This window comes from Salmo salar, chromosome ssa06, assembly GCF_905237065.1.
Source record: "Salmo salar chromosome ssa06, Ssal_v3.1, whole genome shotgun sequence".
In the NCBI taxonomy this organism is placed as follows: Eukaryota; Metazoa; Chordata; class Actinopteri; order Salmoniformes; family Salmonidae; genus Salmo; species Salmo salar.
The window spans coordinates 26,411,739-26,428,124 of NC_059447.1; the positions used below are offsets into that span (position 1 = coordinate 26,411,739).

Consider the following 16,386-nt stretch of genomic DNA (forward strand, 5'->3'; position numbering starts at 1 on the left):
ACAGCGAAGCTGATGATGATACCCTGATGAAGACAGCTTCGCTGTCGAAACGTTGGTTATTAAATTTTTGCATCTGAGCTCTTAGAGTGTGCGGCTTTCCTTTATTTTCTAATGAAAATGATCTAAACTTGCATATGTTTACCTATGTGAAAAGGACTGCAATGCCATTAGATACCCACTGTCTGTCAATAGAGAAGGCCTACACTGTGGAAAGAACTCAGAAACAGGCCTATACAAAAATATCCAATGATACCGTTTGTTGCAGATGCACTTTCTAGATTTTTGTGCGGGATGTTAATTTGAGGTAATGAAATTGAAGTTTAAACGGGATACGTGTGTTTTGTAAATAATAATGTTCAGACTGGCCTTTGCGCGTCTCGTGCAACGTTTGCCGAATCGGAACTAAAAAATGTTGAACCTGCAAGATGGGTCAGCAACGTTGACGTAAAAAGTGTGCTTTCCGTGTGTATGGAAATGTAGTTTTCTCGCTTCCTCCATTACGTTCTTCCGAATAACGGCGACACCTGCAATGCACAGCATCTCCCAGTATGCAACTGGTTGTCGCTCCCGTCGGCTGGGGAGAGTCAGCAGCACACGAGGACTTGCTGGGAGTGCTGAGTCGAATCTTGCTTTCTCGTATCCCTTTACCGAGAGAAACCGGCTATTTTATCGCAAGTAAATCGAACACATATTAGACAGAGAGGGGAAGTTTTATCAATTTTATCGGGTGACCTCAATAACGGGTTAATAATAGGGGCGGACACTAGCCAGTTCAGCAACTGCGTAACGCAAGTATTTATCCACAGTAGTGAACATCTAGCAAAGACCCACGATGGACCCGAGAGACGCTGCCCCTGATTCCTGGGAACAAGAGGATGATGTTGAGGTCCCGGTCGACGGGAAACTCGATAACGAATTCGCCGCCCTCAACGTGAATGCCAAACCGTTTGTCCCCAACATAAATGCCGTCGAATTTGTCCCGTCCTTCTTTCAGAAAGGCCCCTCGGAAGATCCTGATTCCGGTGGTAAGTTCGCGGTCACTCACGTTTGCGTTTTGCTAGATGGTTAGCTAGCTTGTTAGCAAGTTAACTTAGTTAGCTAGCTAACAAGCGCCACAACACACATGCGTCTACACTTCAGAGACCGCGTAAAGTAGCTAGTTAACGTTGAAGGCAAGCATTAGTTACCAAATTAACGGTATTTAGCTAGGCTAGTTAGTTAGAAACCGAACGTTAGTTTGTTAGTTAGCTAAGTTACTAACGTTAACTGTATTCGGTAGTTGGTGGATTGTTAATGGCTTGTTAGTAGCTAATATTTTCGGTAGGTTTTAGCTAACTATAGAAACCTTATGTTTCTAACCACTACTTAGTAGCTAGTTGCCGGTTAGCTAACTTAGCTTGCATTTAGCAAGCTGTCGCCGACAGTGTCTATAGTTAAATACGTTAGCTAATATTAACCATATGTGAGGTTTTGGACATTCGAGGTTTTAGTTAACTAGGTAAAGTAGCGAACGTTATCATTTTACCGAATGTTAGTTACTGGCATAACTAAGTTAACGTTAGTTAGCCTATCCTATGTCAGTCGTGTGACAATTGTGTACGTAACGTTGGTAAGACAAACGGTCCCACATTTTTTTACTGTCTACGTGGGCTATGTAGTCAGAAATGGCTAGCTAAGACATTCTTGGCCAATTGTGCTTTTTTTGGTCTACCTCCCACAATGTAAGTTAAGATTTCAAGATATGTACCCAACTAGCTACTGTAGATAGATAACTAGTAATTATTTGAACGGGTACAACCTTGCCCCTTATAAATTGCAAGACATGACAACTTTAGGAGCTGGTAACTAGTGTTGACATTATTGGTGTGACGTGGACGATCTTACTTTGCATACGGTCCATAAGTGGAAGACAAACTTGTGAACAACGTGTCCCAATTGAGCAGACCAAGAAAGCAGAAATAACTAGTCAGAGCCATTTATACATGTTACTCTTACGTTTTGATGTAATGAAAATGAGCTGTGGCATGTTTTGGTCAGTTCTGTCTTTTGCCAAATCCAATATGGAGGGGAATGTGTAAGGTGCTTGTCTTGAAACATAAATTACCATCCTTTCTAGAAAAGCTCTTAGGTTGTGGTGGTTATGCATTATCTATTAGGCAATACTAACTTGTAAGTCATGAGGGGATTCAAATCTAGCTATTTTCCCAGTCTGATATTTTTGACCTACAGCTGTCTTATCCTTTAACCTCGGCTTACCTGTTAACATGCTGGACACGCCTGTACAGGCATTCTGTTGTTGATGGACATCACCAATGTGTGTTTATACTAAAGATATTCAACCGCTCTCGAGGAAAATGTCAGCCCAGTAAAAGTATAGTAAACATCGAGCTGTTGGTGGGTTAACCTCTTCCGGTGGAGTGTTGTTGCGTATGGATGGGCTAGCCGACAATGTCACAAGTGGTTGACGCTTCAATGGGGCAGAAGTCAGATGTTGTGATTCTGGATGGCCAGATGGCTACCAACAATGACAAGAAACTGCCATGCGGGGAATCGTGACTACTGTCAGCTAGTTTCATCTTGTTCTTGAGACCATTTCTTGTGTTCATGTGTTTTAACTGATTCCATGTTAACTGAAATTTGCTAGCTGACCAAGAACTTTAACAATGTATTTGAGATCACAAGTGCTGATTTTGCACACAAAAAATTCAATGAACATTGAAGAAATATAGTTTACATGTTGTCAATAATCTAAGCCAACCCGTATGTTTTGCCCCATAGTTGCGCAGGCTTTGGTTGTTGCTAAACAACCAACCTGTCTATAGTACATATTGCGAACCAGTTAACTGGGGGAACTGGTGTTGCAGTTTGTTGGCCTCATAAGAACTGTGTTAGTTGTGACCATTGTGGTAGACTGGAAGAGCGCTGGTCGGTAGATTTCACACCAATCCCACCTTACATTTTATTTGATGAATAATGTCTGATGAAAGAAGCGTTAATGTGAATATGCTCTACCTCTTTTTTTTAGCGGACATTGAACCAGTTGTTGCCACCATGGAGGTCGCAGAAACTGCAGGTATGTATATGTGTGTGTTTTACACCTGTGGTCATTTTGCTCTGTTCAGCGTTATCCATGAATGGCTTAGCTAGCCTCACAATCTATGGGCCCAGACTCTGGCCTCCGTAAATCCTGTCAACACACTGTTCAACGTCCACCAAAGCAACGGTCACTGGCATGAATCACTAATTGATGCTCGTGGGCCTCAGTCTTCTCACTTAGTAGTCACGAAGTTCTGACATGTATCTAGTACAGCTTCTAGAACACATTTCTGGTGCACATTCATTGTTGCCGTGGAAGGGTTCTGTATGTCAGCTATTTTTGGCCGCTGTGTGTCCCTTCTAGTCTCATTATGTGTAGATGACCACCAGTTGACTAGCTAATGTCTTGTTACATTATATTTAGACAAGAACCCACCCTCTCTATTATACGTACAAATTAAGGTGTGTTGTAATGCCAGTGAATTCTTTGAGGGTGCTGTACTGTCATAATAAACAGATTGATGCTGGCTAGCTCTGTCTGCGCACATAGCTTTGGTGCAGACAAAGACCAAACTTGATGTCTGGTGTGGAAACTTGGTGCCTTATTCCATTTGGAGTAGCTGCAGTTCTTAATTTTCTGGGAAACGGAAGTTTTGGACTGAAGAGAGATTTCTGCGCATGTGCAGGATCCGCTGCGTGCTTTCCCCTCCAAGTCCTTTGAGCTACTGCTCAGTGCTTGCTCACTCCGTGACTCCGCTGCCACTTGTTCGAAGAAACGTTGTTCTTTGTCTGTTGTAACAGTAATCAAAGCGAACATAAGCACGACACAACAGGCAATTTATTTTTCATGGGGGGGTTGTTATTTAGGCAAGCTGTATGTACACAGCCTATCAACAAAGCAAGACTCAGGCAGTCAGTAGTACGGGTGTAATGGTACAAAGATTCCTACTGAGCCGTTTGGTACAGGGACCTGGGTTCATTCCGCACTGTGAACCTGAATGAATACATAAATAAAAATGCTAGGCATGCACTGCGTTGTATGCCTCAAGTAAGTCAAAATTGGGAAAAACATTTTGGGATATTCCGTTAACAACTGGAGCTTATGCGTGCGTTGTAATCAAAACTCAAATGTTATTTGGCGCATTTCAATCTGTTCTTTTGTGAGGCGCTGCCGGTAACTAGTTTTGTACGATTGTGAGTGGTGTGTTCAAAAAACCAGGACGATTCTCCGTTGTTTAAATCTCCAGTTTGGAAACCTTTTTGCTTACCAGAAGATTACAGCGGCAATGAACAGAGTATGTCGCCACTGATCAACAAAAATGCCTATACAACTGCCAACGCCTCAAACATGACACATTTAAGCCGACTTCACCCCGGTATTCCTACCACTGGAGCAAGATGGAAATGCAAAACAGTAACTGTCTCCCCTCTGCATTCAAGCAACCCTTTGCAGCTGATTCTGCCACGGAAATTACAAGAGCGATAGCTATGTTTTATAGCTGCAAATATTTGCGCCCATTCTCGGTTGTTGAGAAGAATAGGGGGTTTCATCACCTCGTGAAAGTGCTCAAGCCACGTTATGAACTTTGCCCTCTCGCACCCGTTTCAGCAAACGGGTGTTAGTCCCCGCTCTATGTAAGCAAGCTAAAGAGGAAATTGTCAATTAATTGACCAATGCACCCTGTGTTGCCCTTACGACAGATGGATGGACCACCAGGGCTACAGAGCTACTTCACTGTGACAGCCCATCACTTTACCCCGGAGTGGGAAATGAGAACTACTGTGCTACAGACACGCCTCACTCGAGTCACACGTGCGCATATTTTTCTTTGTAAGAAAACATAGCATAGGCCTACACAATGTTTGAGTCATGTTTACATATTGATTTCACACAGATATTGCACTTTTATTTTAGTTTTGTAGATGGGTGGTCGTGTGTTTTCATTTAAGAAAATACAAAGTGTTGGTATTCCTGATTTGTGCTCTCATCAGGTATTATGACTCATGATCATATATGGAATTTGTAACTGTTGGCATTTAATTTTCCGCTTTACCGAACCGTGACCCCAAAACTGCAATACCCACCTAACTGGGTTTGGTAAACCGTTACAACCCTTGTCAACAGCGATGTTCTTTATTTTTTTTTTTGTATTTTCTTTTTGTATTTTTTTTTTTTTAATATGCAAATGTTGGCTATTGGGAGGCAGAGTTCTTTATCAGTAACTATGTCGGCATAAATCAAAAGATTTCATCACAAAACTCTGATCGTTTTGCACCAATGCAAAGTGCAGACTACGTCTTGCTTGTGCTACAGCAATATCTGTTACAACAGACGGAGCCTTCATATATATTTTTGGAATGTTCGTTTCAATCAGCTTTTCAGAACTGAGGCAGATAGACGGGCTACATGTCAATCAAATTGGTTGAGGGTTCAGTAAAGTGTGAGTAAAGCATAGAGTTTATTTCACTTTTTGTATATTACGACTTCACTTGCTTTGGCAATGTATAACATAATAACCTATGTTTCCCATGCCAATAAAGCCCCTTGAATTGATTTGAGTAAAGAGAGACTTGAACGTGCGTGTGTGTGAAATAACATGCGCAGAACATGATTCGGCTCATTCGTTTTGAGAAGTTGGGGGTGGAAACTCTGTAATTGTAGCCTCTGCCTATTCCATTTTCCACTTTACCCCAGAGTGTGCACTCAACCTCATGGTGAAGTATAATTAAAGTTTTACCGATGAAACGTCTGCTTACCAACCATTTGATCTCTATCAGTTTCATGGGGATTTTCATTTAGATCTTGAGTTCTACAGTTTGGAAGTAGCCTACAGTTGTCTAAAATGATGAACAGTAACCAGGTTTCCATCCAATTTTTTTTATGCGAGTAAAGTACACCGGATAAAAATGTAGTGACAGGCCTGATGTGAGTAAAAAAATGTGGGGAACTTTCAAAATGTCGACAAACTACGCTACACAATGTGGGATCTTTTTGTTGGTTTAACTGAATTCTAGAGCGCGCGTGCCAATTCCAGAGTTGGCACACGCTATATTATTACGTGTTTTTTGTGTGAGAAACCCATCAGTTGAAATGTGAAGGAAACCCATTTAACTTGTACCGCAAAGGGTATTTTTATGTGCACTGTCATCACGCACAGCCTTATCTGCAACAGGTACATTTGATGGAAACGCGTCTCTGGTGGGGAAATGCGCATGTTGGTTTTTATACAGATTTGAGAATGTCAGCGTCAACCTGTGGCCAATTGGATGGTAACCGAGCCAGTGAGTGAAGTTCAGAGCAGATGGTGTTAAGAAGCTGTAGCAGAGCCTACCTGTGTGTTTAGTTTAAGTCAAAGCACTTATTGAGTTTTGGACAAGAGTAACTCGTAACATTATACTAGTTATTATATTATGTAGAAGACTATCATTATGTGATCTAGCAGACATTGATTCAGCTTTGCTCTAACTTTATTGAATGAGCGCCATTCGTCTGAGTAGAGCAGAGACTGTGGGTAAAGTAGAGAATCCGACACGTGCAGAAGCTTCGGGACCTTTCGCTGTTGGGAAGAGGGGTCCAGAATGATCCCCAGTCACTCCATTCAATTAGTCTGACTTTTCCTGTGACTGGCAAAATGACTTCAGCCTGCCTTACTGTTGAGGTCTTACATAATTTACATTAGGCTAAAAGTTGTGAATGTGCAGGATGGAAGAAAGGCTTGAAGTCCAGCCAAACAGGTCCGGGCCCAGGCTGCCTTGGAGCACTCACTGACCTCTAACCCATATTCTACTGCAAGTGTTTCCTGGTCCTGGGGACCCAGAGGGGTAGACATTTTAGTTTTTTCCCCTAGCATTACACACCTGATTCCACTAATTTAACCTTTGATTAAGTGGAATCTGGTGTGTAGTAAGTACTAAGTTAACCAAATGTGCACCCATTTGGATTAAACACTACGGATTTCACTGTCTCGTAGTTGGAATGATGAGCCATGCTCTTCAAGTGTCAGCATGGTCTGTCATCACTACTACGGTCTTTAAAGCAAGTAGGGTGCTGAATGGTTACACTATTTCAGGCGTTAAATGGCTTTTTCTAGAAATCAAAGAAGGAAAAATTGTATCAATGTTATTGGAATGAACTCTGACCTTAAACTCTAATGTTCTGTAGATTTGGCATTCTGTAGTTTTAGCTGTAAAATCTTGTCAAAACTGATGCCAGAAGTTTAGCTGTAGTAACCATTAACAAGCTTACTCGTAGAACAATCCCCTCATGGCTAATTAATTGGCTCTAACTGTACTATATGAGTACTCTGCATCAGTGCCAGCCTGTAGTGTACCCCTAGTTAGGTTTTCCCCTTTGAATATGAAATCTTATGTCAAACTAATTACATTACATTTACATTTATTTTATCTATCTAAACTAAAACATTTGTAGAGAAACTTAATTTACTAAATTCTTAGCTACGGTGGTAGGCTTTTTCACATCAGACCTGAGACCAAAGGAATCTATTTTCAAACTCAAATCATGATTACTTATTCCACACCACTAATGCTCTGTTCGGTTTGTCCCTGGTCAGCCCCGGTGGAGAACGGCGACTCTGAAATGACCACAGAGGAGACGTGGGACCTGAAAGGGGTGGAGCCCAATGAGGAAGAACCAGGAGGAGGGCCTGGTGGCGACGGGGGACCAATAGTTGTTGAGGAGATTCTGGAGGAGGAAGTCCTGGAGGAGGAGGAAGATGTGCCAATCATGCCTAAAGTGGTAGCCCTCCCACCAGACGCGCCCAAGAAGGAACATGTGAATGTGGTGTTCATCGGTCATGTTGGTGAGTGGGGGCACATCTGCTTATTTCTTCCTCTTTTTCATGGCTATTGCAGTGGTTTCACATACTATCACTTAGGTGTGTGGGTCATCTCTGCGTTGCTCTGTTATTTCTTGGTTTCATTTGATCCAATAAAACATGTTTATTGGCAGCCCTATATAACATCCAGAGTGTATAGTTGTCACTGCCACACCTGGATTGCTGATTGGGGTTTCTGTCAAAGAAACAAATCTAGGGGAAACGATGCTATTGCCTTAATAGGAAACAGTGAAAAAACTAGGCAATGTTTTGTATTTTTTCATTTAATCAGCCCTGTTACAAGGCTAGACAGCACAGGCCATTTTTATCTGCTCTCACCACTCCCTGTTGTCCCTCATCTCTCCCTAGATGCTGGCAAGTCTACCATCGGAGGACAAATCATGTGAGTATCTCTCTTTCTGTTGTGGTTATGAATCATTCAGTCCAATGGGGCTTTTAACACCTGTTGCATTTCTCACCACCCCTCCACTCTTTGCGCCTTCCCCCTCTCTTCATCAATCCATCTGGTTATCCCCTTCCTCACTGGTAGGTATTTAACGGGCATGGTGGAGAAGAGAACTCTGGAGAAGTATGAAAGAGAAGCCAAGGAGAAGAACAGGGAAACCTGGTGAGTTACACTCTGCTTTTTACCAGGGTCTACTGCAAAAAGTATATGAAATGGCATGACTAAAGCCTGTCAGTATAACAAGGGTTTAACCCCCTCCCCTCCTCTGTTTGCCAGGTACCTCTCCTGGGCTCTGGACACTAACCAGGAGGAGCGAGACAAGGGGAAGACTGTGGAGGTGGGCAGAGCGTACTTTGAAACTGAGAAAAAGCACTTTACCATCCTGGACGCGCCAGGCCACAAAAGCTTTGTGCCCAATATGATCGGAGGAGCGTCGCAAGCTGACCTGGCTGTGCTGGTGAGTCCATAGTGTCATGCTGTTGTGGCTGCAAATACCAAAAATATCCAGTTGAGAGACAAAGATCTCTTGAAATGGTAAATATAAAGATTATAAAAATAACGATTTGAAATTAAGAAGGAACCATGATAAATATTTGTTTACTTGGTCGTAAAATACATTGTTTTGAAATCTACACAGCAATGTCACGGTTCTTTGAATGATTTTCGATGTGTATTTCTCCTGCCTAGGTGATCTCAGCCAGGAAGGGAGAGTTTGAGACGGGCTTTGAGAAGGGTGGACAGACACGGGAGCATGCCATGTTGGCCAAAACGGCGGGGGTGAAGCATCTGATCATCCTCGTCAACAAAATGGACGACCCCACAGTGAACTGGAGCCTAGAGAGGTGCGCAGTTACCACTTAGAGCACAGAAATCACATCAGGCTACAGGAAACTGGTAGTCATGAGTGCTTGTTTCAGTTTACATGAACATGAAAACACCCATTACAGACAAGATGCTATAGTGATGGTCAAAGCCTAGGGTGGAATCCTTTGTTGATGTAGGGTCTTTGTAGAACTTTAACCACTTACATCAAGATGTGCCGCTAGCGGAACGCCTCGCAAATATCCAATGATAGAGCGTGACGCGAATTACAAACACCTCAGAAATCCAAAAACTTCAATTTTTCAAACATATGACTATTTTACACCATTTTAAAGACAAGACTCTCCTTTATCTAACCACATTGTCCGATTTCAAAAAGGCTTTACAACGAAAGCAAAACATTAGATTATGTTAGGAGAGTACCCAGCCAGAAATAATCACACACCCATTTTTCAAGCTAGCATATGTCACAAAAACCAAATCCACAGCTAAATGCAGCACTAACCTTTGATCTTCATCAGATGACACTCCTAGGACATTATGTTATACAATACATGCATGTTTTGTTCAATCAAGTTCATATTTATATCAAAAACCAGCTTTTTACATTAGCATGTGACGTTCAGAACTAGCATACCCACCGAAAACTTCTGGTGAATTTACTAAATTACTCACGATAAACGTTCACAAAAATTATTTTTTTAAATAGCTTTTCGGTGAAAGCACATTTTGCAATATTCTGAGTAGATAGCCCGGCCATCATGGCTAGCTATTTTGACACCCACCAAGTTTGGCACTCACCAAACTCAGATTTACTATAAGAAAAATTGGAAATCCATTTGCTGTTCTTCATCAGAATGCACTCCCAGGACTTCTATTTCAACACCCAATGTTGTTTTTGTTCCAAATAATCCATAGTTGTATCCAAATAGCTGCGTTTTGTTCTTGCGTTCAAGACACTATCCGAAGGGTGACGCGCCGGCGCGTATCGTGACAAAAAAATTCAAAATATTCCATTACCTTACTTCGAAGCATGTCAAACGCTGTTTAAAATCTATTTTTATGCGATTTTTCTCGTAAAATAGCGATAATATTCCGACCGGGAGACCTTGTTTTCGTTCAAACACTAAAAATAGAAAATGGAGTCTTCACATGCACGCGCCCACCCGTGTCATTGTTCTCAGAACGACCACTTTCCAAAAGCCCTACTGTTTTTCGCCCAGGGACTGCAGAGTCATCATTCCCCATTCTGGCGCCTTCTGAGAGCCTATGGGAGCCTTAAAAAATGTCACGTTACAGCAGAGATCCTCTATTTTCGATAAAGAGGCTATAGAAGGACAAGAAATGGTCAGACAGGGCACTTCCTGTATGGAATCTTCTCAGGTTTTGGCCTGCCATATGAGTTCTGTTATACTCACAGACACCATTCAAACAGTTTTAGAAACTTTAGGGTGTTTTCTATCCAAATCAAATAATTATATGCATATTCTAGTTTCTGGGCAGGAGTAATAACCAGATTAAATCGGGTACGTTTTTTTATCCGGCCGTAAAAATACTGCCCCCTATCCTAAACAGGTTAACGGAAATCATGCATACATTGAAATCATTACAAGATTTGCTCGAGAGTTTAACATTTATTCTCATGCATCAGAAATCCAGCTCAACCAACAATTAATTTTTTGTTTAACCTGAAACCTCAGGTACGAAGAATGCAAGGAAAAACTAGTGCCATTTTTGAAGAAGGTTGGCTTCAACCCCAAGAAAGACATTCACTTCATGCCCTGCTCCGGCCTCACAGGAGCCAACCTCAAGGAGCCTGTTGAGTCGTGCACTTGGTATACGTGAGTATCACCAGCTTTTACACTGCTGTTCCTGGGCTGTGTTCACTAGGTACGAAACGGAGGAAAACAGTCAAATGGAGAGGTACTATCTGTTCTTGCCCAGTAAGAAACACTCCTTCCTTCTCTGTTAACGAAGCCACACCAAAGGTACTATAACGTTCCAGTGTGAATGGATTGAATATTCTCCTGACGCTACTGTCCTGACCTGTTTATTTCCTCTCTGTCTGTCTTCCAGGGGGTTACCATTCATTCCACATCTGGACAGTTTGCCAAACTTAAACAGAGCGAGCGACGGACCAGTCAGATTACCCATTGTAGACAAATACAAGGTGAAGACGACCACATTATGGAACCTTAATATTTTTATTCTATTGCCATAAATATGGCAACCAACTCATTATATTTAAGTGTTTATTTAGATATGGTTGTCCTTTACATGACAGTATTTTGATGGTCAACAACTGTAGTGGGCCATGTCATTCGTACTGCCCACATCATCAGCAGCTACTGTACATTTAACATCCTATTTCCTGGTAATAAAAAGCCTATTAAACCACACTAGTTTTTAAGCCTCTCACACTACTGTAGAATACCTTTTTTTGACTTGGGTTACTTTCTACTGTTGTTCCCCACCCTATAGGACATGGGTACTGTCATCCTGGGGAAACTGGAGTCAGGGTCCATCAGTAAAGCACAGCAGCTTGTCATGATGCCAAACAGGGTAAGACATTCTCCAGCAGCCTGCCATGGAACATCCAACGCCCATCAGAGCATTAGAGCTATAGCTAATCCTAGCTAATGGGGTGGCAAGTATCTTAAGCCAGAGTTTAGTCATAGGTTTTTTTTTCTCATATTTTCCATTTGTCTGTGCCACACGGTATCGCCCTCTGTTTTTTTTACCATAAAGGTGTTCGCTCCATCTCTTATGAACGTGTGTTAATGGCTGCGTATCCCTTCCATCCTTCCTCCTTCCATCCCTCCTTGTAGCACACAGTGGAGGTGTTGAGCCTGCTGAGTGATGACGTGGAGACAGATGATGCTTCTCCTGGAGAGAACCTGAAGCTGAGACTGAAGGGCATCGAGGAGGAGGAGATCCTGCCAGGCTTCATCCTCTGTAACGCTGAGAACCTCTGCCACTCTGGACGCACCTTTGACGCCCAGGTACGCCAGTCACCACACGATACTAAGGTGGTTGGAGTTGGCCCGTAGTCCTGTCTGAATGTCGCCCTAATGGCAAACATTTTGGATTTATTGGTGTTTGTTTTTACTCAGTGTTGTGTGTTCTCACAGATTGTCATCATTGAACACAAGTCCATTATCTGCCCTGGTTACAATGCTGTCCTCCACATCCACACCTGCATCGAAGAAGTGCAAATTACGGTAAAGATACTGTCATAATGCCATAACCTACAGAAGGAACCATCTTAATTTTGAATCTGCAATGTATTCCCTTTAACTGCACCTGACAAATAGTGTTTTAAAGACATGCCACTATAGTTATTGTGATGGTTCCGCTCCACATCTAGGCCTTAATCTGTCTGGTAGACAAGAAGTCGGGAGAGAAAAGTAAGACGCGACCGCGCTTTGTGAAACAGGACCAGGTGTGCATTGCCCGTCTGCGCACTGCCGGAACCATCTGCCTTGAAACCTTCAAAGACTTCCCCCAGATGGGACGGTTCACCCTACGGGATGAAGGTACGGGCCTCTGCCATCACTGGGACTGTTAGTAGGCGGCAGGTAGCCTAGCGTTGAGCCACTAAAGGAAAGGTTTCTCGGTCGAATACCCAAGCTGACTACTTGAAAAATGTCGATTTGCCCTTGAGCAAGGCACTTAACCCTGATTACTTATGTAAGTTGCTCAGGATAAGAGCATCTGTTGACTGATGAAAGTGTATATGTAAAATTTTAGTAGTCCCTAAATGGCCATGCTGGAAGGGACAATGGTTTAAATGTAGTCCAAACTGAAACCAAGGTTAAGGTAGGGCTGGGTGATATACCGTATTTTATGATATACCGGTATTGATGCAGGGACCGACTGGTTTGGGTTTTTACTTTACCTTCTATACCGGTATTTGAATGTTTGGTTTGTTAAATGTGATACGCGATGTGTAATGTCCATTTTTATAGGTTACTTCGTTACTTGAGTCAGCTCTCCGCTCTTTCTCTCCGTGCCACTTTCCACACAGACCTAGCCACGCCCCCTGTCACTCAAGGAGCGCATTTGATGTTCCTTAACCACTAGACACTTGTGTTGAGTCTGCATGGTCAATGCAACAATGTTGATGACAGCAATGCTGTTTTCACTTTGCTTCTTAATATAAATCCACTAGCGTTCTATAATGACACTTAGTGTGTTTCTTACATCAGCAAACAGCTAGTTTGTCTTTTCTTAGCAAGTTGCCCTAAATCTTGAGACACTAATTGTTAGCCACTAATGCTAATAGATAGCTAGCTAATAAATGTACTGAGTAAGAGTAAACGTAGCTAGCTAATACAGCCTGATAATACCAGTGATGGTGTAGACCTAAATCAGCATGTTTGTGCAACAGTATCTTCTAAATCAAAGAGGAATATGCAAAGCAAGAATATGTTAGCTACATGAAGTAGTTAAGAGAACATGCAATGTAGCCAAAGCTTATCGGGTTCCCTAGGAAGCACGTATCAACACTTTAGTTCCTTCCCTGTCACAATAACTCCTCCCTGGCATTTTAATTCGTTGTCATCTCAAACACTGTATTCAAAGTGCCCACTATTATATTCTAACTATAGAATTAGAATAGTCATTATATTTCCATGATTCAAACAGTTTTACTCTAATTCGCAGGTCAAGTTGCATTTGCAACATTTGGTTAAAAATAAGTTCTTGATTATTTTCCCATATCGTGCAGCCCTACATGGCAGTATGGAAATTCTCAATTGAGCAGTGGTGTAAAAATACTTTCAAGTTCACCTTGTTTTTTTTTGTATCTGTAAATTTTACTTCACTACATTCCTAAAGAAAATAATGTACTTTTTTACTCCATACATTTTCCCTGACACCTAAAAGTACTCGTTACATTTTGAATGCTTGGCAGGACAGGACAATGGTCCAAGTCACGCACTTGTCAACAGAACATCCCATGTCATCTACTGCCTCTGATCTGGAGAACTCACTAAACACAAATGCTTTGTTTGTAAATTATTGTTGAGTGTTAGTGTGCCTCTGGCTATCCGTAAGCAAGAAAATGGTGCCGTCTGGTTTTCTTAATATAAGGAATTGTTAATTATTTTTGCTCTTGATACTTAAGTACATTTTAATCAATTACATTTGTTTTTTATACTTAAGTATATTTAAAATCAAATACTTTTACTCAAGTAGTATTTTACTGGGTGATTTTTACTTGAGTAATTTTCTATTAACGCATCTTTTACTTTTACTCAAGTATGACAATTGGGTACTTTTTTCCACCACTGTAATTGAGTGCAGGAGATGCAGTAATGATAAGTGCTGACATTTGTTTTGGTTGAATTGAACACTATAAAACAATCAGAATGGGGGAAAGACTCATTGAAATCACTTAATGTATGTGTTGCCACCCTAGGATCACTCACTACTCATAAAGTAAATGTAGAACTTTTATTCAAAAACGAAAAAGTCTTACTGTCAATTTTTTTTCAAATACCGTGATAGAATATTTTGGTCATATTGCCCAGCCCTAGATTAGTCTGTTAGTGTTTGAGTTGCATTCGTGGTGAAAAAGTACTGTTGGTTGGGGAGTGGGGTAGAGCGGATGGGTCATTCATTGGGACCCTAAACAGGGAGGGAGTCTGTAGGAGGGGGTCGGAGAGTGGAGGGGCTCCACTTATGACGTTTTGATTTTAATTTAAAACTAGCCCATTTGGACACGAGTAGACCGGGGCTTTGCTGTTAACCTACGTCTCTGTGTCCTCTCCCCAGGTAAGACCATTGCCATTGGTAAGGTGTTGAAGCTTGTTGCTGAGAGGGACTGAAGCGGTTGCATGGGAGTCCCCGGTCACAGTCCGGCACCATGGTGGGGTGGGGGTGGGGGTGAAGAGTGGGGTCAGGGGTCATCGATGGGAACACAGGCGGCGGTGACGGAAACTCTGCTCGCGGCCCTCCTCTCTTCTCTCCCCCCTTTGACCTGTTGATGATCAGCTTAAAAAACTTATCTGAAAAAGAAACCTGTTTTTAAGCAAATGAAAAACGAGATCAAGTACACACGAGTCAGCTTTCTCATATTGAGAGCTCAGCTATGCCATTTTTGGGTTAGGCCCCGCCCCCCCAAACCCATTCCCTCACACCCCTACTCTGGTCTACTCATGACCATAACACAATTGTTTTCTCTTCCAGTTTTTTATTATTTTTTCTTCCATTATTGAAAATGTAAAATGGCAGCAGTTATATCTGTAACCAGACGAGGACCAGGATTTGCTTGTAATACAGAAAAATATATTATTTACAAAAAAAAGATGTTTGAGAATTTAACAAGTTGAAACCAAAATGTTATTATCTTGGTTGTACAAACGGTTGCAAATATCCACTAACTTCCCAAAATTCAGAATCGGGGGAATAGGCAGGAAATCTGGAATCCTTCGGCCAGGATTTCTGGAAAACCTGGGAATTTTGTGAAAATTAACAGATTTTTGCAACCCTAGTTGTACATGTCTCCCATTGCTTTTACCCACTTTTGGTTTCTCTTATATGGCGTTCTGGCAGTGTGCTTGAGCGCCTTCACATGTTGTTAAAGCAAACTACTATGACAATAAAATATAAAAATTGGAGATGTGCTAGTTCTTTATTTGGGCTGTTTCACAGAAGTGTTTAACGCTAGAGGAAAAATATAATTAAGTTGACATGAAATTTGTCATTTAATCTTTATCATGCATACCAATTTTTTTTATTTACCCTGTGAGAAAGATGGAATTTAGTAGAGCTGTTTCATGGCACAAGTGTGTTCGGGCAGTCCTTTTCAAAGCCTTAAATACTTCATTTCAACCCATACAGAATGTGCCCTACAGCTGGATATTTGCCTGTGTGTAATGATGACCACTTGTGTACCTTTTGTACTCCTCTAAATTACATGACCAGCAGGTGGCGCCTCTCTTTTCTCCCTTTTAAGTTTTACCGGAATGGATATTGTTTTAATCACAGATCAATTTAATAAATCAAACATGACTTGTATTTACGCTAACCTAATTATCCATACACAACTGACATCTGGACCCAATTAGAATGTGTCTATAATACTCTCCCATACCATAAATTGCCCATTCTCCATAAGCATCATGCCCTTTTCAAACTTAAATTCGATCAATTTGTAGCATTCAAATGTACAGTATTCAATTGATTTTATTTGTAGAATTTGGCCATCAGGCCCCATCAGAA

General features: G+C 41.6%; 1 protein-coding gene across 1 annotated transcript; it reads left to right on the plus strand.

Annotated features, from left to right (window-relative positions):
- The first annotated feature begins 586 nt into the window (after positions 1–586).
- erf3b (Eukaryotic peptide chain release factor GTP-binding subunit ERF3B) lies at positions 587–15,782 on the plus strand. Its single transcript, NM_001140159.1, is given in 14 exon segments — positions 587–1,025; positions 3,026–3,073; positions 7,608–7,856; positions 8,241–8,274; positions 8,422–8,499; positions 8,614–8,794; positions 9,025–9,179; positions 10,860–11,000; positions 11,236–11,329; positions 11,641–11,721; positions 11,988–12,161; positions 12,291–12,380; positions 12,527–12,695; positions 14,938–15,782. Coding segments are annotated over 14 exon segments (1,740 nt in total). The 5' UTR covers positions 587–832; the 3' UTR covers positions 14,991–15,782.
- Positions 15,783–16,386: the final 604 nt, after the last annotated feature.